The sequence below is a fragment of the Daphnia pulex genome, chromosome 12, assembly GCF_021134715.1.
Source record: "Daphnia pulex isolate KAP4 chromosome 12, ASM2113471v1".
Lineage (NCBI taxonomy): Eukaryota > Metazoa > Arthropoda > Branchiopoda > Diplostraca > Daphniidae > Daphnia > Daphnia pulex.
Genome location: NC_060028.1, coordinates 8568133 through 8592203, shown reverse-complemented (window position 1 = coordinate 8592203; position 24071 = coordinate 8568133). Strand labels below are relative to the sequence as shown.

The following is a 24071-nucleotide window of genomic DNA, read 5'->3' as shown; positions in this document are numbered from 1 at the left end:
TTTATGCGCGGTGTAGATCCCGCGGGATCTCTTTCCAGCACAGGAGAGCGGCAGCCGTGTTTCACAAACACCTATATGCAGACTATCAAGTCGATTCTCTTCACACACGGCCGAGATTTATAATAGACGATAGAATAATCCGCCTCAATATTCAAAGCTTGTGGGGTGTGGAGGGGGAAAAAAAAAAGGAAAAATCGGTAAAAGGATTTTTTTAAAAACTTTTTCATCAAGGATTTGATCCCGCTATTATGCGGGCCTACACGGCTGGCGACCTGGATTTATATCAAAATACACGCCTCCGACATTGTGTATAGTTTAGGCTGTGCAGTGCTGCAATAATAATAGTGTTGCCTTTTGTCAAACAAGTAGGCCTGTCCGCCTGATGTGGGTGTTCTTTTCCTCAACTACAAAACACGAAGCGGGAGTCACGAAGCGGGTGCAAGCTATATAATGCATGGAGGGTTCGCCGACCTCTTTATACGTGTAATACACATCATCACACGGTGGTGAGAAGCGACAATATGAGAAGGGAACGTTTCAATTTCCTAACGTCAACACGTTTCACACCCACAAACACGGCAGGCAATTTCGATTTATTTTTTCCACCCCAAACTACTCGACGATATTTCAGCGCCGAGTCAAATCGATCAAACGGCCGACCTGTTAGACTCACAATGGCCGTTCATTTACGAGAGAGGGTCTCTCGACAAAAGATACGCTTCCCCCCAGCACCCGCTATATTTTCCGTTCGTTTCGTTCCACCAGGGACACACACACACACACACACAAAAAGAACCTGATTCGGGATAATCAGCTGTCGTCAACCACTTTAAGAGGGAAAGAAAGAAGAATAGAAGAGAGGGTCGACAGGTCATTTCTTCCCCCGATACTCTACTTGCGGGCGAACAAAGTGTTCTCGGTCGTCACATCGACAACGAATAACGCGTGCTGCGTGTCTTTGATGGACGTATTGGCGCCGGAAGAAAAAAACACGAAAATGCAACGAAACATCAAAAGGCCTTGTACACTTTTTGGTTGTTTGAAAAAAAAAAGTGCGAAATCCAGCGTACAAGAGAAAAGTGGGTAGGAAAAAGGCGTGTGATAATCATTGCGATGTCTAAAGAAAAAGGGACGACGCAGGAAAAATGGGGCCCGGAATTGCTGCGCAGGTCAAATGCTGCGATCGCTGGGAAAGAGATGGGGCGGCCCAGACAGAGCAGCAGCAGAGCACTTGATACCCATGATACCTGTTCCGAGGCGGATGCTTGAGCTCGGCAAACTGCTCGACAGTCGTCTCAGTCTGTCGACGGAATCCCAAGCTCTCCCATCCGACATCCGCCTCTTCCGTATCTATATTCGATCCATTCCCCATTTCCCCACCGACACATTTCTGTTGAACCCTTTTTCAAATTCTTTAAGGGCCGCGGCTTTGACACTCGTCCATTCTTTTTTATTTCGGGACCTCCTTTTTTGTGCAGTTTGTTTCCGTCACGTTTCAAAAAAGTTTAAATAAAAAGTTGCCTCCAGCGCCATGGCCTGTAATTCATCGGGACCGGAAGTTTTAGTGATCCTTGTGTACTGACGACATTCAATAGATCCCCTCCAGTCAAAGTGTGAACAAGAACTCGAATAGTCGTGTCTGGTGGGAGAACCAAAAATCCCTTGCCTCTTCAAATCCGACGAACGGAGGAGCCAACACACTAAAAAAGGGAAACGAGACGGGCAGACACAACAAACACTGTGACGGAGAAAGATCCAAAAAAAAGGGCAACTCGAGCCAACCCCGAACGGTAAGTTTTGTTGGTCATAGACAAACACACCAGCCTGAAAACCGCTTATTCTTTCTGACACGTTCGCCCAGCATATAGCGCCGATCGAAAGACACTACAGTAACGTACGTCTTAGGGTTAGTTGGCGAGGGTGCCACAGCAGCAGGGCTAAAACGACTTGGCTCGTTAAGTTTTATATTGTTTGAGTGCGGAAGACAAGTCAGCTGCTGGGTGGTGGAGTATAGAGCAAGTCCCGGCGGTTGCATAGAGAAAAGAAGAAGAAAAAAAGTGCGGGACTCACGTCGCATTCCAAAGTGTCGAGACAACCCACAAAAGAGGCAGAGCAGCAGTGAACGAGCCTGCAAGGCTATATACATGGGGGAGGAGGGAGGAAAGGGAAAACAACAATGATATGATGGGGGTCGCATGACAATTGCCAGTTGTTGACTTATCTTGGAGTGCGTGGCACGAGCTCTCTCTCTCTTTTTCTCCTTTTTTTCGCCAGGGCGTCCAAAGTAAATGGCGGAAGAGAAGAGAATAGATGTTGAACAAGAGAGCGGCAACAAAACATTTACAAGAAAAGAAGGCAGCAACGGGTTTTTTTTATTACATCACTGGCGAAAAAAGAAAAAAAGAGCGACTCGCACGATGGGGGGAGGTTTGGCGTTTGAAATGACACCCACGCACCATGGCAGCCGGGGTAGGGCGACAAACGTATAAAAGAAACGACTCAAACTGCCGAAACTCTGGTAGAATATCAACAAGGAGCCAAGGATCGAGCTGTGTGTTGTACACACACAGCAGTAGCAACTATGGGAGCCCACGAATCACAACAGCTCCAACACGCACACAGAGATAGAGAGCGAGAAAGCGAAAAAAGAAAAAGAGAGAGAAGAGACGAACGGGGTTTGAAAGAGAGAAGAGGCAATCTCGGTAAGTGTATATATGGATGACGGCCTGATGGGCGACGCGCAGCTGGGGTTATAGGTTAGGAGCCATACTCACTGTATGTGCAAAGGAGTGTTGAGCAAAAGCGAAAGAAGAAAAAGATCAACTCCTTCGTTTCTCCTTATTTTTTTGGGTCGACCCCATCTCGGATAGTACCACCAGAGTTAGATATAAACGGTGTGCGCAAAATGGTGTGTGTGTGCCCCCGGCTCCTCTCAAGATTCTCGACGGGCAATTGTCTTGAAACGCGCGCCCGGCTGAGGATCCTGCAAGGAGCGGGGGAACAATCGAGGAAGCGAGAATAAAGAGAGAGAAAGAAATAACTAACTGCTGCTTCAACAATCGTTTCCAGTTGGATCGGATTATTTATATACTCTAGATAGACGCTGTATGTAGCCCTGCCTTTTGCTAGTAAATAAAGTCGCCATTGTTTCTTGGCATCTCCGATTCTTTCCTTTTTTTAGCCTCCCTTTTTGTTCGACTTCTGGTTTTCCTCCAAACTGTCTATATATCCCATCTCATTTTGCCTCGCTTATTACGACGACGACTCATTATTTATCATCTGCTTAGTAGGTCCCTTCGTTAGTACTATATGCCAGACAGAAATTGATGACGTGACGTCGTGGAGAGTTGGAATGTGTCAAACGTCTTGATATCTGCATGTCTCCTCATTATCATTTCACTCGTCTATAGTTCTTCTGCTCTTCTTATTATCTCCCCTCCCCCATCCGGAACCGACTTTAGCACTTTTTTTCCGGTCACGAGGGTTTGCCTTCACTTCTCTAATACGACAGTGCAAATGTCAGCGTAAAAAGAAACGAACGAGATCGATAACTTTGCAAGCAGATAATATTTTTTAAAAAAAGAAGAAACATCCCATCTGATATCGAAGCCCTTTTCCTTATTCTCCTATTTTTTGGGTGGGGTTATAATATTCGATTACATCGTCACCGATACGATCTCTGTGTGTTCGACTCCTTTTGTTGCCAGTCTCTTAACGAGATCCCCCCCAGTCCCCAATAATTCTCAGATACCCCAAATAATAATAACCGTCCGATACACACAAAACACAATCGACAATGAGGTTTCTAAGCCTCTCCCTCCCTCCCCCCACTCCACCCTACAATGAAATCAATAAACACGCCGGAGAATGAAGTGAGCGAGCAAACGAGAAATAAATAAAAAAAGAAAAAATGAAAAGAAAAAGACGTTAGATATGGAAAAGAAATTCCTTCCTTCTTCTTCCTCTTTCCGGGGAAAAATAGAGATTGATAACAAGTGTAGGAGGCAAGCCAAAAAAGGGGAGAAAATATCCCAGTCTGACTGCATCTGTTTCTCCAAAGGAAAATGGGCCAAATCAAGGCAGCATTGTGTTGCTGCTGCTGCTGCTGCTGCAGCCGAGAGAACCAATCACGCCGACAGTCAGCGCGCACTGTATATACAAACGTCTACTATATCTTATCTATCAAATGGGATGTTAACACGTACGGGCAATAGGCATGTCTTCCTGCCTCCTTCACTGGTTGTCTAGCATTCTCAAAAAAAGGTTTCGTCAAGGTTTTTCGCACCCGAGGCTTTGAAGAAGAAAAAACCTTTCAGCCAAAAAAAAGTTTCCTCTCTCGTTTGAGATTCGAGTCGTCATCAATATTGAACCACATGTTTCCTCCCAAGTTTTCATTTGCTTCTTGATCAATCAATTCTCTCGCTCTTGGTCGCAGCTGGCGATATCGTTCGCCATCCACCGAGACTTCTTTTTCCTTTTTTAGTTGGGGGAAGATGCGCATCACCGCCACTGCCACACCATTGACAGATGGGCCGTGTATGCGTGTGACAAGAGACAAGGAGGAACTACCAGGAGCTGCCAGGAGCTCGAGTGGGCCAATCTTTTGTCAAGAAGTCGAGTCGAGAGAGAGATGGGGGAAGGAAGAAGGCGAAGAAGAAATAAAATAGAAGAAGAGTGGCAGCATCCTTTTCTGTTATCGTTTCGATTTGGATGACGTCATCCAACCGGTCGCTCCTGTAAAGGTGTGCCTGTCTCCATCATCAAGTGGGCTATGTTTGAAAATTCTCTTTTGAAATTTAGATCCTAGCTATCACTCTCTCAAGTCAAATAATCTCTTAATGGAAGGGAAAAAGTTTGTTATTGGCCTTCTCTCTCTCTCTCCATCTCACAATTCTCTTCTTCACGGGCTTTTTCTAAGCGGGAATAATAATAATTTTTTTGAATTATGCTATTCTTCTCTTCAACTTTTTTATGATTTTCCCCGCTATGCTATTTTTTTTATTTTTTTTTTAAAGGGAGAATCAAAAGTGCTGCTCGAGTGGAGTTGCCTTATAATATAATGAACACGCACACGCTCACACCAACAGACTTTTCTTTAGATTTTTTTTTTCACAGAAACTATAAGGGCCCAGCCACACAGACACGCACATTTTCTCGTCACTTTCCCTTTTTTTTTTTTTTTCACGGTGTATTGATCCGGCAAGCAAGCGCAAACATCCTCCTCCCTCTCCATCCTGTACCGTGCCGACCTTTCTCTCCACCGGCATCCGCCGATTGATTTCATCCGCTCGACACTCGTGTCTCGTTTATCTCCCTTTTTTCTTTTACCTCCAAACGCCCAGCCGTTTGTTTGTTGTGTTAGTCGAGAGGAGGAAGGCGAAAAATAAAAAAAAAAGAGTGTTGGATGAATAAAGGATGAAAGCCCAGTTGCAAAAGATATATCTATAATACACTATATTTGACAAAGTCAAACAGAATAATTCCGCCCACCTAAAATGAAAGGGAGGAGGACGGAAATCCTATTATTTGATATCAAAGGCGAGGAGAAAAGAGACGCTGGCAGACGCCACTTTTCTCCATCTCACTCTGAAATCTTGTTTATATTGACTCGCACACGCGAAAGCAAATGGATTTGGGATGATGCGATCACAGCCAGGAGTGCCGGTGATGACGCATCTTTTCTCTAACTCTCTCTCTCTCGCAATTGGTCCTCGATTAAAAACATCGTTTTGATTACTGGGCAAATATCAAAACAGCTGTTGGGCTTATTCCCTTTTTTCCTGCCGGAATGAAAGTTAAATATTGGCCGAAAAAGAATCTTTTCTATTTCGGCCATTATTCGCAGATGGTTTGACTCTGAAATCTTGGCCGGCACAGTCGGGTCGAGTAGACATCCGAGGAGGACAGGAGCCGAGCAGAGCAGAGCTCTTGGGATCGAAAATAAATTTGAGAAAAGAGAAAAGAACCGTCGTGCGGTTCGACAGCAACTGAGCGAAATGGCCTCTCGTCTTTCTCCTGTTTTCTGCCAAATTTGTTTCCCTTTACACATGGACAGACACTCGACGAAACGGCTGGCCCACTCCCCATTCAACCGGAATACATTTTATACGTCCCCATGTCCGTGAATTTCCCTCTCTCTCTCTCTCTCTCTCCCCCGACTTGGGAATATGTAGGGCACCGGTCGTATAAAAACATCGGGTCGAATCAATAAAAAGCTCAAATCTCCTTTGACGAGCTGCTGCTGCTGCTGCTGCTGCCTCTTCTCCTGGCACACGGACCAGAGAGTAGAATAGAAGAAGACGCGGAACTATTTGTTGGCCTGTGGTTTTTGCGCAGACTTTTTTTTTTCTTCTTCTTCTTTCCCCTGCGCGTTTCGTGACGGGATAAGAAGGGAAACACCCAGACAACAGCATCAAGGGAGTCTATAGAAGAGGAGGGAGTGAAAAGAACCCAACTGAGCGTGATGATATATACCACCTGACACGAACAGGCTGTGTCTGGGGTGCGCTCTCGTTTCTATTTTATCGGCCAAAAGAAAGGGAAAAAAATAAGGAAAACCGTGGGGCTACTGCTCTTGTGCTTCCAGCCAAAAAAGAAAAATGGAGAAATAAAAAGGGCCAAGAAAATGAAATTTATCGGAAAGAAAAGTTTCGAGATGTATTGACCAGAACCGGGGTAGGGTTGACATGGTCTTTTTGGTGCTCTTATCAAAATCATCCGAGCGAGCACAGTGTGTGTGTGTCACATCAGGGAGAAGAAAAAAAAGAAAAGGAACCCCCACGCGATATGATCCTACACAGGAGCCAAAATAGAAAAAAAAGAGTACACACATAATAAACAGTGTTTTTTTTTTCTCCCTCCTTCTACGGTGAACTGTTTTGACTAGAAAGACGAAATCTGATGAAGGAATAAATCAGACTCGACATATAGAGACGAATGACAAGTCCAAGAGATGGTCCGTCCCTTCATCAGATTTGCATCGACGATGAGCAACCGAGGGGGGGAGATGGAAAGGGACTCGTAAGGTCCGGAAACCCATCAGACCACGGACGATGGCGACGTCAGGACATCATCAACATCTTTTGATGTGGCTATAAAACACACGGTGCTGGCTAAAAAAAAAAGAAGAAGAAACAGATTGAACAGGAAGGATGGAGGGATGAAAAATAAAATCCCTCCCAGCACCGGAGTTGTCCGGGCTGCATTTCAGTTTTGGAGCGGAATCCGCTTTTGTCAGCGCAAATGCACGAAGCAGCTGCAGCAGCGTCCAAAAGTTGAGAACACATTAACGTCATTCATTTACAGCTCCTTCTCTCTCGTCCTTCGATTGATGCTGCTAAATAGGAGCGCAAAGTTCATTATTCCCATCGACTTTAGCCTGTCGTGAGCGCAACTCCCGCTAGCAAAAAGCCGGGACCCGTTTTTTTTTACCCGTTCTATCCCTCTTCTTGGCATCTAGCGAAGCTCTCGAAACTGCATTTTAATTATAGGCGATACGGGATAGCAGAAACAAAGTCAAAACTACTTTTCAGAAAGAAAGAAAGAAAAATAGGAGCGACAGAGCGGAGCCAAAACAAACAAACTTTTGATCACAAATAATGGATGCTCTTATTTATCCCTCTTTCTTTGTCTCCAGTGTGTGTGATGTTGTTCCTACATATTTATATGATATTCAAAATCCTCCGCCCGCTTTCTTAACGGATGCTGCAGCGCCTTTATTCATTTTCCATTTGTCTCTCTCGCTGTTCAACAAACAAATATTATCCATGTTCAACGTGAAAGAACTTTCTCCCGCCCCCCCCCCATTTCTTTACAAATAAAATTCGAGAATCCCGGGGGAGGGGGGGTGTCTTATAGAGAGAGCTGAGCACGTATGTGCGCATAAGAAATGATCATTAAAACTGACTGGATATATTATCTAAAGGGATACAAGATGAAGTGGGGGGACTTTAGTGGCAACTACTTACTGCAGAAACTTTGTTAATTCAATGGCCGTACATAAAATTGCGCGAGTCTTAATAATGCTGATTATTGAAAAACGAGGGTAAATTAAGAGCTGCAAAACTTCCCAGTCAAAAAAATTAAAACTTTTCTTCCCCATTTTCTTGTTGGTTCCACAATCCACAGATTTCATAGCAGCAGGGTAAGATTCGCTATCCTCCGGGCAGGGAGAGGGACGCCATTCGTCATCCTGAAATTGGTTCCCTCTAATGATCCACTCGTGACGCGATCCACTTTTGCCGTTCCTCCTCGCTAAAGTCGGTCGGGTTCGTCCTTTTCCCTCCCCGTCTTCATTTCCCAATGCCATTAGTAATAAGCTTCAATTAAAAATGGCGGCGCAATCGACTCGACGATCTCCGTCCGTCTACACGGACGGGCGCCTTCTGTCGATTTGCATCCGGAAAACTCAAACGGAAGATCCTTGGAAGTCGAATCAAAAGCCACGGAAAACGAAGAAGAAGAGAAAAGAAGAAAAGAAAAACAACTTCCAAGTGAAGAAAAATGAAAAGAAACAAAACGAGAAGAAATTCCAAAAATTCCAATTTCACTCCTGGAAATTTTTTGACAAAAGTCCTTTGATAGAAATCGATGGAATGTCGGATCGCGATCACGCACGGATAAGCAGAGCGGAATTTCACATGGCCGCACGAACTCCCCCACACAGACGTCGGCGCGCATCTTTCCCATCTCGATACAAACAATAAATGTGGGCCATTTCACCGCATTGTGAAAGGGCAGTAGGGCGACGATAGATGCCAAGCAAATTGCCATCGAAGTGGACAACAAGTAAAGAGTGCCGAATGTTCAGACAGAGACCAATATCGGCCGAATTCTTATAAAAAGGAGGGAAAATGAGACGGGCAAGAAGGAAAACGGATATATTTATGGAGCTGATGCGCTGGACTGCAGTAGATACTGCAACATCAGTAAAGGTCCATAGATAAATATCAATAACTCATCGTCTGTGTGTATGTGTGGTGGTGGTGGTGGTAGTTGTTGGTGGCTGTGCCGACTCTAAAAGGAGATGGACGGCGCAGCTAAGAAAAGAAAAGAAGAGTGGGGAGAGGCTAAAAGAGATCGAGGAGGACATCAACAACACGGAACGAAAGACTGGCACAAAGAGCTGCCGCTGGAAGTAGAAGAAGAGAAAATATATTAAAAAAAGCACTTGAGTCGGAAGAAGGAGCTAGGAGCGCGAGTGTGTGTGTGTGTTGTGCATGGCTCAAAGAGCCAGCGAGAGAGAGAATGATTGGGATGAGCTGTACATAATTGAATTGCACTGCGATCGCGCAGAGCGCCAGCCGAGTCCGCATACTCCATACAGACTTGTAATGAATGTCGTATTGTCTCGTCTACCGACCGATTCCAGCCGAGTAAACAGACAGACATTGAGGCAGCGTCCCCCCGATGTGAAAAACAAGGACAAGTCGTCGCCCAGCAGCTTCCGGCGACGGCAAGCAATACTGGAATGGCGTTCGTCTCTTTGCCACAATTGCTAATAGAATTGCTATCGGACGCAAGACTGCCGGCCACCCGCCACCAGCGCAGTCGTATAATATTGACAGCTACAAAACAAAATAGCGACGAGAAACAAATTTCGATCCATGGCGGAGGAGCCTATCTATATTATCTCGACTCGGGACCGAATCTTATTGCCAACTTATATGGCGCTCCAGTTGTAGCACCCGTCTGTCAGTCAAGAGGGACAAGTCGAGAGTCTTTCTTGTTATAGTAGCTACGTCTAAACATAAAACATAGACGGAAAAACGGAATGAAGGATAGACTGTATAAGAGAGACTGGACCAAACCCCCCCTTCTCTCTTTCTCTCTGGTGCAGCAGAAACTCTGCGAGTTCATCATACCGGAAACGGCACAATGCCAATGCTGAGCGCAATTTTCGGACCATCCCCCCGCGCTCCTTGTTGTTATTGTTGTCCACATCTCAAGTCGGACGTCGGAGACTCTCTCTCAATTTGATTTCACCAGAAATGCGACCGGAAATGAGAGACGCCGTGTGTCTACATCTCGGTGACGGGTAGTAACAATCAAAAAAGATCTTCGCTGACAGTCACGGAAAAACGGGGGTAGGAAAGTTGCCACGAATAAATTGAATTTAAAACTCGAAATAAAAAAAATAAAAAAACAGGCAGCAGCAGCAAAGTTTTGGTGGGTGATTCGAAATGTTTCAAATCAATTGGAGTGGCAAGTTTCATTGGGATAAAAAGTTATAACCCGGAACGCGCGGGTCTAATTCATCACAGCGAGGATTTCCCCCTTCATTTTTTATTCCTGTACATCATTGCGGCGGCGGCCAGTATACATTGAGAAACCAGGAACTAGACACACGCTCGATAAACCTAAACCGGAAAAACTTGTATAACATATAAATATAGCATTTAAGCCGATTTGCCGGACTACAAGACTAATACCTTGCAACGTCCTCAAGCAACGGAATTTAATGCCTCCTAAGTCTACTGTTGTCCCTCTCCATCTCTCTATGATGATGCTATTACACTAACCTATACATAGTGTAGCAACACAAGTTTGCAGACGGTGTTGTAGTACACGACGGCCGGGAATGATTCACAATCAAATCAAAAGCTGCTGAATTGTTTAAAGAAGCGGAGCTTTGGAAATGTGGAAGCGCAGAGCCCAGCGACAGTAATTGACAGCATAACCGGGCACACGCAGGTGCAATTCAATCGCGGTTTAAAATGGGAAACCGGAAACAGTTGGAATCTACTTCCGATGTGGGCGTTTAAACGGGGTTTACGGAGGATGGAAGAAGAGTGACGGGCCAATGAATAAGCAAGCAAAATCCCGACTTACCGAAATGGTAAACTAGTTGCAGATATTCACCAAGTTGATTGGCACTCCCACACTCCGTTCACACCAGACGACTGACCTGTCAAACAAATTTCAAAGAGAAGTTTAGCGTTTCGAAAGCGTCAGTTGACAAGATGAAAAATTCACAAAGGTTATGTTAAATGGCAGCGAGAAAAAGTTGGAAGTGCATACCCAGTGCCCCAACTAGTTGTAAATTAAAAGGAAGAGTCAAGTAACAAAAAATAGGAAAAATAATTGGGGTATCGTTACATAAATTGTTTCCCATTACATAACAAATTCAACTTTTGGATTCTCCAAGTGGTTAGATTTTAATTAACCGCGTACCGTCCCTGACCCTGAAAATAATGCCTCGGCATTCCTGATTTAGCCATGACGTTTCAATGTCATGTACTAATGGCTTCTAACCGTAACCGAGTAAACGATGACCCGAAATTCTTCCAATTAAACGCCCCCAAATTGCCCCCCGTTCCTCTTTTTTTTTTCTCTCACTTTTTCAAGGGGCGCAATGTTTGTGTAGCAGAAAAGACAATCGGATCAAATTTTCATTTCGGAATCAACCGAACCCAGGCAGATTTTGGCTGGCTGCATTCTTGGAATTGCAGCACTGCGTGTGTATAAAGGGCATTGACGCTGGCGCCTGAATGCGCTTATAACCCATTTCGTGATATTAATAATTCCACGTTCCTTAACAATTCACAGCCAGTCAACCAGTAGCAGAGACCCTACCCGCCAGTCCAATAAATCTGCATGGGGCTGCTGCTGCCGCCGCTCTTGTACACAGCGGCCTTTATGGCACTACGTGCGGGACCCATATTACGACCATCCGTTCACCCTCCATATTTACATGCAAATACACGGCCGCGTCATAACAATAACAACGTCCTCCTCCTCTTCCATCCCAACGAGTAGGAGGGGGTCAAAATATTTACAAAACATTTTAAGCCCCGTCGTAATGCGAAGATGGAAAAAAAAAAAAGAAAATCAAAGTGAAAAGGAAGGATGACTCTCCACAATTTTTGGGTGAATGATCCATGACGTACCCTGTCACGCTGACGGTCGCATCCATAAAAGAAGACGGGCAAGAAAAAAGGAAAAACGCGCATCCAAGGATGAGGAGCGAATGTCTGGAAGTCAACGGCAGCCTCTCACTCTTCCATCCGATTAGATGGCTAACCTAATAACTGAGCACACGGAAATGTACTCTACACTAATAATACGGGAGCCAGAGTGCTCTGGCAAATGTTGTAGATCAGATGAGCATATTTTGAGAGAAGATAAAACTCCATTTCATTTCGATTCCGAGAAAAAGAAAAAAAAGAGAAGGTGAGAGAGGGCAGGGCCCAATCATTTCCTTCCGCCGGCAGACTCCATCACCCATGGCGGAAGTATTTTCATCAGAAAAGGCCGCCAGGTATAATGAGATACCAGCCCGGGAAAATTTGATTTCATCGCCCGCAAAATGCGCCGCACCCATCAACCTGTATGGAGGCCGACTCACTGCTGCTGTTGCTGCTATATGTTACCACCCTATCCAATCCGGTCTAACACACCGGCACACTCATTTTATTGAATGCCAATTCGATTGGCCGCTTCTTCTTCATCTAAAGCAATTCCAATTTTAACAGCCGAGCAATAAGCGCAGTGCTACCGTTGCTGTGCATGCGTCGGGAGAGAAACGATGTGAACCAGACACCTGAATCAAGATTAACGTCGCTCCCATTCTCAGTAATAAAATCAAAGCATTTTGAAGTAGGCTATAATGAAAAAGGTAACCGCGTAGAAAAACGAATGAGATTAGAGAGGGAGGAATCGAATCTGAGACACAATTCAATTTCCAATTTTCCCGAATACGCGTAATCGGTTTACTCGTTGTGCTGAATTTATTATTAGCAAAACGGCGACGAGATTGAAAAGAGAAGCGACAATTTCATTACGCAACTCGGATCCCATTTTCTTATGTTTTACCCCGCCATCATCATTCAATTGGCATATCCACAGAAATAAGAATAAAGTCGACTCCAAACAAATCCCAAGTAAGAAAAGAGAGAAAAAAAATACACAGGGAAATGAAATTACTTTCGATAGGAGACCATTAGGATTATTGATTCGCAGAGAGAGCTGCCGGCTATTAGTTATCCGCTTGGCTCTACTGCTGCTTCTGCTATTACAGGAAAATGTCCAACTGAATAACATGGACACATTCATCATCCATATTCGGGTTGGTCTATTACACGCGCATTGGGAATACCAACTCTTTTTCGATTCCGCTTCCGTCGTTTGATCCTATTGTTAGACGCAACGTATGGGTCGATATACTACCAGTGCATATGTACACGCATCCCATTGTCAACTTCTAACATGTCTCCTTCTCTTTTTTTTCTGCCTTGTCCAGGAACATAAATAAATCAGCGGGGGCCATCGGAAACAATTTCTGCAAAGATGGCGGGGAATCAAAGCCGATCATTAGCGGCGGCCGGACAGGAGCCACCGCAATACCTCAACTTATCTTCGTGGCCAGTGGACGCTTCATCATACTACAACTACTTATTGCACTATTGCAACAACAACAGCACGCCAGCAGCTGCTGCCGCCGCCGCCGCTTGTTGTGAATGGAATAACTGCAGTGTGGCCGGTAATATTTTCCTGGAGGTGTCCGGCGCCGACGACGACAACAACAACAACAACAGCGGCAACGCCAGCGATTATTGGATCAACTCGACAAACCCACAGCGACCCGAAGACAATTTGATATTCACCAGCTTGACTTCGGCCATCTTGGGAGTGCTCATACTGGCCACAATCGTCGGTAAATAATACAATCACGCTCACGCTTCAAAACGCAGGCAAATCGATCACGGGTTGTTGGTTGGTGCTGGCCACCGATCGATAGGGTTATGTCGTCTCATGTCGGGAGGGAGAGCCGGGACAAGGAAAAGGGGACGAGTTGTATTATCATTAGTACCGTATACTGCGATAGCAGCACCCAACAGTTGGGTCGTGGCATATCGTCCGATTCGTGAAGCCGTGAATGAGATGTGGTTAGCTCTCCCCTGGTTAGATTATTGCGATCCTTCCCTTTTCTCCCTCCGCATTTGGCTCAATTGTCATCAACGTGAAACCCACACACATCTGATGATGAAGAACGTGCCCGAGTCAAGTGATGTGCAGCTGCGACGGAGGAGAACAAGACAAGTGCCCCCTCAAGCTTGAAAATTGAAAGAGCCAAGAATAGGGAAAGTACGACGACGACATTTGGTCCTAAATGATGAATGCTTAATGTAATAGCTGCTGCCCGCCCTCCTGCAAATGTTTTCCCAAAACATACTACACATTTCCATCCAAACAAGAATTCGCCATCAGCAGCTCTCTGCTGGCTGAGTAATAGCCAAAAAGGAAACAAAAGAGAAAACAAAATCTCAGGCCTCCCTCGCCCCCCTCTCGAAACTCTGAAAGCCTTTAGATTACAGCAGTGTACACTTTCTCTTGTGCGTATATGTCATCAGCAGATGGAAAACTGTCGGGAGCCGTCTATTATGCACGTTTTCCATTACACACTCGTTGGGTCTCCAGAGTTCGTCTAGTACTAGTGTACATTGCTATAAATACGTCTGCCGAAACTTGGATAGGGTTTGAACGAACATTATACATAAATCACGCGTTCGAGATTGACAAGCCCCGTTAAAGGAAGTGCGAGTTTATACATACAACCCCCTGCTGCTGCTGCTGTTGGCCGTTCAACTTTGGCCGATTCCTAATCGACAGAAATGCCCAAACTGCGCACGTCAAACGCAAGTCGGCACCTTCACTTACAAAACCCAAGTGAATAGACATATAGGCGCAGCAGCAGCCATGAAGGCCCTTTTGATCAAAGTTTGGGCGTAGGCACAAGGCAAAATGATTTGTCTTGTTTTCTCTGGCAAAACCCCCACTTTGACGGGCCCTTTCACCTTTGATGTGCCCAAATCTGATGGCTACTCATCGATGAAGAGAGCTCGTCAAGGATTCCGGCCGACTCGTAAAAGTTCATCATCGGTCAATGACTCTGAAAGAGGGGGAAAACTTGGTCATAAAAATCTGAACGAGAACTGATGAGGTGAGTAGAAGAACAACTTTTCCTACGCGCCCCAGTAACTTTCGCCAGCAGAAAGTCGTGGCCTTTGGATCGAGTACAAAGTTGGACAAAAGTCTGAGATGCAGCAGAAATCACCCCAAAAAAAATCGAATCTCCTTTTCTTTTTTCCCCCTTGAAAGATTACGCCAGTGGAGCATACGCGAGGGCATCGGTCAAAAAGTAGATATCAACAGTAGAATGAAACCAAGCAAAGAATCGAGACGGAGAGAGATAAGTGTCTGCATAGCATCTGATCGGGGCGGATATAAATAACAAATCGATAAAGATACACACACACACAGAGAGAGCTGGAAAGAAATCTACGCTGCTCCCCCCTTACGCTTCGAGATGCGGAAGGCATTCCGTCAAATTGAATTTTTCATGCGCATAAAAGGCCGACCCGTTTGTACTTGCATTTCTGACAAGTGTCCTGGGGCCCTGGGAAAATAATATCCATCAGACAAGTGACATTTTACAAGGATCGACACTCTCTTTTTTGGGGGGCTCGTGCCTAGAGTGTTTGTAACGTTGGCCATCACGGACAGACGATCAGAGCCCAAGTCGAGTGTGTGTATGCGGTGTGTCTCTGTCGAGAGAGAGAGAGAGAGAGAAAATGGAGACAGGTCAATACAGTATCAAATGACGTGAACGTCGTCGAGAGATCTACACTCGACCCCCGGTGCTGCGATCTCAGTCAACTTTCCTATAGCCAAAAGTTGGAACAGAGCGGGAGCGAGAAGGGACGGAAGCAAACAAGTTCGGCTGCTGGGCCTTCCGTGTAACTATAGGGGTCTGCGAGGGAGTCGCAAACTTGGGGCGATGACATCCGACACTTGTTGCCACGGCAATGCAGAGTCTCGATGGCAGCTTATTAAGTTTCCCATCTTTTTATAGCCGCCACCGATCGTCTTACAACTTTTCTGGTGGATGGGAGACCAATTGGCCAAACAAACGGAGACATTCGATTAATCCCCATTTCTCTCCCTCTTGACAGGTAACGTGTTCGTGATTGCGGCCATCCTGCTAGAGAGGCATCTACATTCCGTGGCGAATTACCTCATAGTTTCGCTGGCAGTGGCCGATCTGCTAGTCGCCTGTCTGGTCATGCCCCTGGGAGCCGTCTACGAGGTAAACATTTTCATAATAATGGGCTCATTATTTCGACAAGTTACGGGTTGGCTGGGTTTATATTTAGCCCACGACAACTTTGCAGCACAACCAACTGAAATTATTCATTCCATTCAAAAGGGTTCGTTATCCGCAGTTCCGGAAAAAAAAAAAAACTTTCTGAATGAGTAAAATCCGGAAACAGTCTAGACTCGACTACACAAAAGGGCTCGTGCAAAACGGAGAGTTTGGCCGCTCGCAGTTTATATTTTTAATAACTCTTGTCGCTTCAATTAACACGGGCCGACGGCCGTGTGTGCGGAGGATCTCGTTAATTGCCTACACTAATCCTCATCGCTTGCCGGCGGTAGCGAACATGTATAGCCGCCAGTCAACAGAGAGCCTGATATACTATGCAATACAAGTCTTATTTTTTTTTAAATGCGATATTCTTTGGACGTCAGCAGATCCATATGAACAATAAAGTATGCTATATAATATAGCCAGGCTTCCAAAAACCCACCTCCCAGCTACGCTCCAATAAACGGAGGCCCAGGGACTTCCTTCCGGCTTAATAACGACGCAAAAGAAAAAAAAGAGAAAAATTTCCTCCCTGTCGAGATCGCTCGTTCAGCTCTTCTTTTGTGTTGTGTTGTCGAGTGTTGCAACTACAACCAGTAGCGCTGCTGCTGCTGCCAACTCTCTCTCTCTCTCAATGCACGAAAGAGACACACTTGTGGGCCTTTACTCGCCTTTTAAATAACATATAACACGAGGAATGGCATTAAAAATGGGAAAGCCTCTTAAGATTACGTGAGAGGAGGCTGAACGTGAATATTTTCGGTTGTTGCGTGGCAACGCAACAATGCGTGCCAGGCACACAAGGGGATAAAGTGGATCGGCATCAGACGATGGGAAAGTGCTATCCTTCTTCCTGTTGCCATTGAATGTCGTATGACATTATTATTTACGTTTCTAATCTAATCTATGATGCATGAATGTACCTATTTTTGGTGGGCAAAAAAAAAAAAAACAAAAAACAGATCAGCCAGAGATGGATCCTAGGACCCGAACTGTGTGACATGTGGACCTCTTCAGATGTCCTCTGCTGCACGGCATCCATTCTTCACTTGGTGGCCATAGCAACCGACAGGTAATGAAAGAACTGTACCCTATACACAATCGATCCCCCCGTCACCCCACACACATCCCCCCAATTTCAGAGAGTATTCCAGGCAATCAACTATTACGTCATTTGTCTCAAGTGGAACAAGAAAAGTGAATCAGAATAGCAATCCGAAAAGGAAAAAAACAAGTTGGTAGTATATCGGATTCGATTGCCTTTGATTCAATAGATTGCCGTATCGAAAATAAAACATATCCCCAAAAGCCATTTGAAGTAGCTGATTAAATAACTATTTGCTACATCCAGTAGTATAGTATATTTCTTACTTCAAAGAGAAAAGAGCTAGTCCGATTTCTACTCGGTGGGATGCCGAATTACACGGTCGGGTAGTGACGCAACCTGCTCACTATCGGCAAGCAATTTCCGAGTTGATGTGTAGAGAACTACATCTAGAGCCTGTACACGCACATAACAAGACGTCTCAACTAAATCGGTTATTATACGGGGTTGGGATTTTCCTTTGAACTATTTTGGGGCATCCGATTCGATTGAGACTCTGACAGTTATCCCCCCTTCTATCTGTTGCCTGCCTTGCTGTTTGCTAACTTATTACTCTTTGATTAAAAAGATACTGGGCCGTGACTAATCTGGACTACATCCACAATCGCAATGTCAGCCGCATCGGGACGATGGTAAAGCCAAAATGATTCCGTTGCATCATCATCGATGCTTCTTTGCTAACAACCTTTTATCCCTTTTTGATGTTATGGATGAAGATTTTCCTCGTCTGGGCTGTTGCGCTGATTGTGTCCGTTGCGCCGCTGTTCGGTTGGAAAGACGCCGAATTCCTGGACCGAGTCAACATCCAGCAGCGCTGCCTCATCAGTCAAGACGTTTCCTATCAAATCTTTGCCACTTGCGCCACATTCTACGTCCCTTTGGCCGTCATTCTCATCGTTTATTGGAAGATCTTCCAGACGGCCAGGCGAAGGATACGCAAACGTCCCAATCAGAACCATCAGCAGGAGCAGCAGCTGGACCACCACGGCCACCTCAATCACGACGCCAACGACAATCGAAAAATGATGCGCCGCTGGTTCAAGTGCCCGGCAGCTGGCGCCTCATCGTCGGCCGAAGAATCGGAACACATCAAAGAAGACGAGCCACCTGCTAGGACCAGCTCCGACGACGCCATGGCCATCGCCACCGCAGACGACGGTGGGCAGCACACACCCAATCAGCAGACGACGGCCTTCACCATCGAAATTCCCGACGTCAACGCCGCAATGCCCATCACGCCGGAGAGCAACGCGGCCGTGGCGGCCGCCGCCAACCGGCAGTCGCCGCTCAACGGTTCGACCGTGGCTCTGAGCAGCAGTCCCGTCATTATCAAAACACCGTCGGCGGGTCCGGCGGCGACGGCCAGAACGACCGAGAATGCAGTGCGGAAGAAAAGAGAGACGCTGGAAGCGAAACGTGAGCGCAAAGCGGCCAAGACGCTGGCCATCATCACGGGCGCCTTCGTTGTCTGTTGGCTGCCGTTTTTCGTCTGCGCCCTGCTGATGCCTTTGAGACCCGACTGGGTCTTTGATGAGACAATGCTGTCCGTCTTCCTCTGGCTCGGCTATTTCAATTCAACGCTCAACCCCATCATCTACACCATCTTCAGCCCGGAATTCCGGCAAGCCTTCAAGCGGCTACTTTGCGGCAAGGCGGCCGTCAACGGAACTTCGGCGTATCGACCACGGAAACTTCGTTGAATACAAAACAAATTTCACCACCAAAACACACCCCATACCCAGAAAACAACACGAAAAAAATAAAATAAAATCCCCAGTGTGCTGGATGTACAATTTGTGTGAGTGTGAATGTTTGTTACTGTATAAATATTGATGTAGAGAAAAAAGAATTTCCAACATAAACATTTACGCATTTAGATAGACGGGTTGCGCCATATTACGTGTTACATAATAAATTCTAACATCAAATCTATTCTATTTATCTAATCGAATAAAAAAAAAAAACCCAAAAAACAATTGACCTTTTGTTGTTTTTCAGAAATCCTTTTTGATATGTCATCATCATTCAATGGTTCCCTTGCATCACTTAACCTTTGCTTCTCTTATGAAAAAGTTATGAACCCCTCAGCCCAGCGGCGGAGTGTTCGGCGAAACATTTCCAGTATGCAACGGTGAATTTCTTTTATTTAAGACAATTCATCTTTTAATCCGATTTATATCATACAACCAAACATGGAAAAGGGTTGAAAAAGTTTTATATAAAAAAGAAAAATGATTAAACCTCAAATGCCAAGCATAAAAAATTTCAAAAAGGAAAAAAAAAAATCATAAATAACCTCCTCCCCTTACTATATATCACGGTCCACCTGTCACTAGCGGAACACCCACGACTCACGAATTATTACGACAAAATTATGTATATACGCATAAATCAATTTGAAAAACTTTTGCAAAAAGTTTTTATTCGACGCCGGGGCAAATAGAACAAAAAAAGTTAAATAAAAAAAGGGGGAAGAGATTGTAGGGAAAGAGGAGCGCGGTGCGTGCGTGATACACATGTTGTTGTGCTGTTGTCACGGACGGTGAATGTATAACACGATTTGTTGTGTGTATGTTAATGTTTGCGTGTTTGGATTATTGCTATACCTTTTATTTGTTCTGTTTTGATCTCTTTCCATTTTTTGGCGTGTTTCCGTTTCGGTGGCCAAAATGTTGTAAATAAAAATTCGAATTTATGTCATAACAAATAAATCCAAATCCCATCGCGGGGGCGACCGTCTGTTTCAATGAAATGGCGTTGCGAAACAAAACGAGAGAAAAAGAGAGAAAAAAAAAATTCTATTCGCGGTTCACTAATCAAATTGTTTCCATGTTGTTTATTTGTTTTTCCAATAATAAATCTGCAACCGGCGGGAGCCAATCTAATAACATTTTATTGGCGTGGAATCGGTATAAAAAAAAAGAAAAACCGGATGGAATGCCTTTCGTAATTGAATTCTGTACACCTGATGCTGTTTTGGAGCTCCCAATTCATTCGCTCGGCAATTCAATTAATTTAAGGCCTCTCCTATCGTGTGGGGAAGGACTGCACAACATATTCAGGATGAGCCACCATCTAGCGGCCAGACTGCCAGTCCTCGATAGAACGGGTGTATCACGCACACACAATAAAGGATCATCGAATAAATCAATACGTGAAAACAAGCCTAGCAATATATTCATCGCACATTATAAACGACGAATTGGAACCGGGACAATAAACAACTGCCGTCTGCAATCCTTTTCATTTTATTTTGCTTGCTTTTCCGGAAAGAAATGTGATTACGTCGCCAAGGTCAATCAGTCCACCCAGAAAAGAAGAGTCGTGTCGCCCATTGGTTCCGGATTCTATTATTACGTTTTTTGTCACCAGCCATGAATGAAAAACAAATCTATTGGTGCCTTTCAGAAAGTGAGTGCTGCCTAGACGGCCGTGTTAGTCCTCGGTCACAAACGAGTAGTAATGAACATGCCGTGACCGAGTCTCACCACACAAATCTCCGCTAGAGCTGGCCCGGGGGGAGATATTCTATGGGCACCCAATTGATTGATTGATTATGTCCATAAAAAAAAGATGGGAGAAACGTTTCCATCTCATTTTCTCTGCAATTTATTGCCATTTTTCGCACATTGATTTCTGACATCTGCTGCCGTCATCAAAACGACCCCGGAACTTTAGGTTATTATCCTTTTCCTTTCAGAATTTTTGTTTTGCCTCTTATTAGAAATCGGATGGAGCTTTTCTCTTCCGTCTTCATTATTCAGTCGGGTTCACATCAAAAACATAAATATCCTCCGCCAAAAGAAAAAAAAGCAAACGGAATCTTGGACACCGAAAAAAAAAAGCAACAAAACATTGAGGCGGCCGCTGGCGGTTCATCCGGCCGGAAGTAGGCGCGCTCATCCTTCTTTAAATAAAAAAATAATAATAAATAGACAGCCCAGACCCACAAGAAGGTCATTATCCCCAAAAAAATGTTTTCGTCGGAAGAAAATCTTTTTGCCGCTCGGATTGGTCGCGCAAATTCGACACAGACACGATTTTAGTGATGGGTGGGGGAAGAAGGGCCGACGGCGGAAAATGATTACGTTTTCTGCGTCCTGGACACACATTCCCCTTCTGTCGCCACACGCCCTCAACAGATCATCGTCAGTTTCTTGGAAAAAGTGTTCACGCTACATAATTATGTGCGTCTCCGAAGCGCTTGTTTGTGCAGCCGACAGATGGCGGTGAAAGCTATTGCTCACGTTCAATTATTATTATCGGGAAAATTGGGTGGAGACGGGCGGCATTTGGCCGGCGGCGAAATATATGATTGGCGTGACCGAGTGTCGTGTCGGGAGCGCATCAAAAAATCGTTTTCCAAGAAAAACAACGGGAAATACTCGTTTAGAAAGAGAATTTGAACGGAGACATTGAAGAGTATCAAAAATAAACGGCGGCGATGACGGCGAGCGACGGTGTTACTATGGAGCGACTAGTTTAGCGTGAAACAAAAAAGAGGGTAGGACCAAAAAAGAAAAACGACAAGTCTAACGTAATAGAGGGTGTGTGTGTGCGGTGCGTTCGAATCGTATTCAATCCACGGCGTCGCGATTTGTGCCTGGCAACGGGCATTGAATGTCTTTTTTGTCGTGTAAAACACAAAATAAAAAAAAAATAAAAAAAATCCCGATTTTCCCCGTCTGCAACATCCGTCAGTCAGGGCCCACATCTCTGGCGGAAAGGCACGTGGCTCACCCTGTTTGACTATGGAGACAGAATAACTGAATTATCACTTTCACATGGGATCCTTGCTGCTACAAAGTCGATGCAATCCGTCACGGAACAACCGGAAAAAGTAAAGAAAAAGAAATCAGCTCCTCTTTTTTCATTCGGCGGATCAATAAGGACCTTTACTATACACTACTACTACTATTGTATATACCGGATTAGAGCGCAACTATATATATACAGCACTGATGTACACGCCGAGAAAAGAAACGAACGAACGGCAAGAGGCAGTGCTCAGAAGATAGGTCATGTGGTCTACGAATCGATCGAATGCCACTCGCTACAATAAGTTTCTGCACAATGTCCATTGGCAGTCACGGAATCACTTCAACATGTGACGTACGTCAAGAATTTCTCTAGGGAGTTGTGTTAACTCAAACTAGAAGATAATAACAACATGTTTGCCGAATTCATCCGTTTGCGATAACAAGCGAACGGAGAATTATTCCAGGAATTTGACAGTGGAAGGGAGGAGAGCCATTTTTCATCATTCAAAGAGCTGGAAATATATAAAATATTCTCCCTCGAGTCTAGCTGATTAATAAAAGAAAATTGGATGAAAAAAAAGAAACAAAACACTTTTTTTTTCAATCGATCGAATCGCTTTAAGGCTTAAAAAAAGAGAGAGAACAAAAGGAGGAATTGCCAATATAACAAGATGATGGAAACTCTAGTGAAACAGAAATTTTGATGTAGTTGTTTCACAGGAATTTTCCTTGAGGGGGACCAGGGGGTTTGCTCAAGTAGCTTCCAGTTGGAAGGAGAAAAAATACCCAAACATAGCACGAGAGTTTGAAAGCTTATTGTCATCGTTGTCTATCGGTTTCTTGTTTCCAATATAGCGAGTACACACGCCTAGGGACTCTCGAGTGGACGACCAAGAGTCAAAAATAATGTGACTTAGATATTTATGTGTGATGCTAGCAGCATGGTAGCACATGTAGGTATATATAGACATTCTGAGATTGATATGGTAACTGAGCTTACCGTTTGTAGTCCTGGTTGCAGTCACAGCTTCATTGTCATGGATGTAATGCCAATCCTAAGTGAGAGACAATCAAAATAAGTCATGATACGAAACCTGCCACATCATCTCTTGAATTTACGATGATATTTGCAAGTGCTCAATACAAATAAATCAGCTTGACAAGTTGCATCAAGTAGAGTGCTCTGTCAATCAGACATTAAATATGAACTTTGTAAATGTAACAATTAAGTTTCACTGTAGTTTATCATGTTTTCCTATCTGCCACGTTCTATATAAAGGGTAAGACTAATTTGCACATTACCTGGTGGCATCCACTGAATCGTTAATTCTCCAGGAGACAGCAGTTGACTCGTCAAATAGTTAATCAAAGCCCTTCGTAAACAGGTTTTCGTGGTATATAAAATGTTGAGCACTTGCCAACGACCAATTGAGCAGAGTTGTAATCGTCGCCCATTAAAAAAAGATTAGCATCGGGCGCGAAAATCGATATGACAGTCAAAAACTTTTCAACATGCGAATGGTCAATTCGTCTGCACTTGAACGTTGTCAAATTAAACGTTTGAATGACTTTTTCTATTTATCTCGTTATTTATTTCGTAGGTAGCCCCATGTATCCTCTTTATACGTGCCGTAATCCCGACTTTTCTTCGTGAGTGACACGAATTATCGTGACTGACATCTCACCGAGTGCAGAAGAAAGAAAAAAAAGTAGTACGTGGTGTAATAACCGTCAACCATCGTCCACTCACTTTTCATTCACTTTTGTGCCTTGTCAAAAAGAAAAGTTTTCTTTTTTGGGTAGTCGTCACAAGAGGCGGGAATCCACTTTATCGAGCAAACACGTACACGTACTACTAGCGTGGTTGCTTCTATTCTATTTTGGCCGACAACAATCCCACGGAAAAAAAAGTAGCCACGTGTGTGTGTGTCCAGCCTGGCCGTCGTGGGAATTGGTTGGTGAAAAAGGGAAAATAAGTTTTGGCCTGCGTCCTAATATAATGGCGGGACACAAATTCGTGTCGAGGTGTTTTCCTTTGATTGCTTTTCATTCACCATCG

At 44.6% G+C, this 24071-nt stretch overlaps 1 protein-coding gene and 1 long non-coding RNA gene across 2 annotated transcripts; one reads left to right on the top strand and one right to left on the bottom strand.

Annotated features, from left to right (window-relative positions):
* The first annotated feature begins 1216 nt into the window (after window positions 1-1216).
* Window positions 1217-20098, top strand: LOC124209522 (5-hydroxytryptamine receptor-like). Its single transcript, XM_046607542.1, has 6 exons — window positions 1217-1790; window positions 13241-13654; window positions 15954-16087; window positions 17110-17219; window positions 17821-17884; window positions 17969-20098. The coding sequence occupies exons 2-6, from the start codon at window positions 13288-13290 to the stop codon at window positions 18950-18952; spliced, it is 1659 nt and encodes a 552-aa protein (XP_046463498.1). The 5' UTR covers window positions 1217-1790; window positions 13241-13287; the 3' UTR covers window positions 18953-20098.
* On the bottom strand, window positions 10760-23510 carry LOC124209523. Its single transcript, XR_006880938.1, has 3 exons — window positions 23315-23510; window positions 23013-23067; window positions 10760-10906 (listed from the first exon to the last, which is right to left on the bottom strand). It is a non-coding gene; the product is annotated as an uncharacterized LOC124209523 (long non-coding RNA).
* Between the last annotated feature and the right edge of the window lie 561 nt (window positions 23511-24071).

Coding starts and splice junctions, on each gene's coding strand:
- LOC124209522 (XM_046607542.1), top strand. CDS start 13,288: ATGGCGGGGAATCAAAGCCGATCATTAGCGGCGGCCGGACAGGAGCCA. Junction 13,655..15,953: donor CATACTGGCCACAATCGTCG/GTAAATAATACA, acceptor CCCTCTTGACAG/GTAACGTGTTCGTGATTGCG. Junction 17,220..17,820: donor GTGGCCATAGCAACCGACAG/GTAATGAAAGAA, acceptor TTGATTAAAAAG/ATACTGGGCCGTGACTAATC.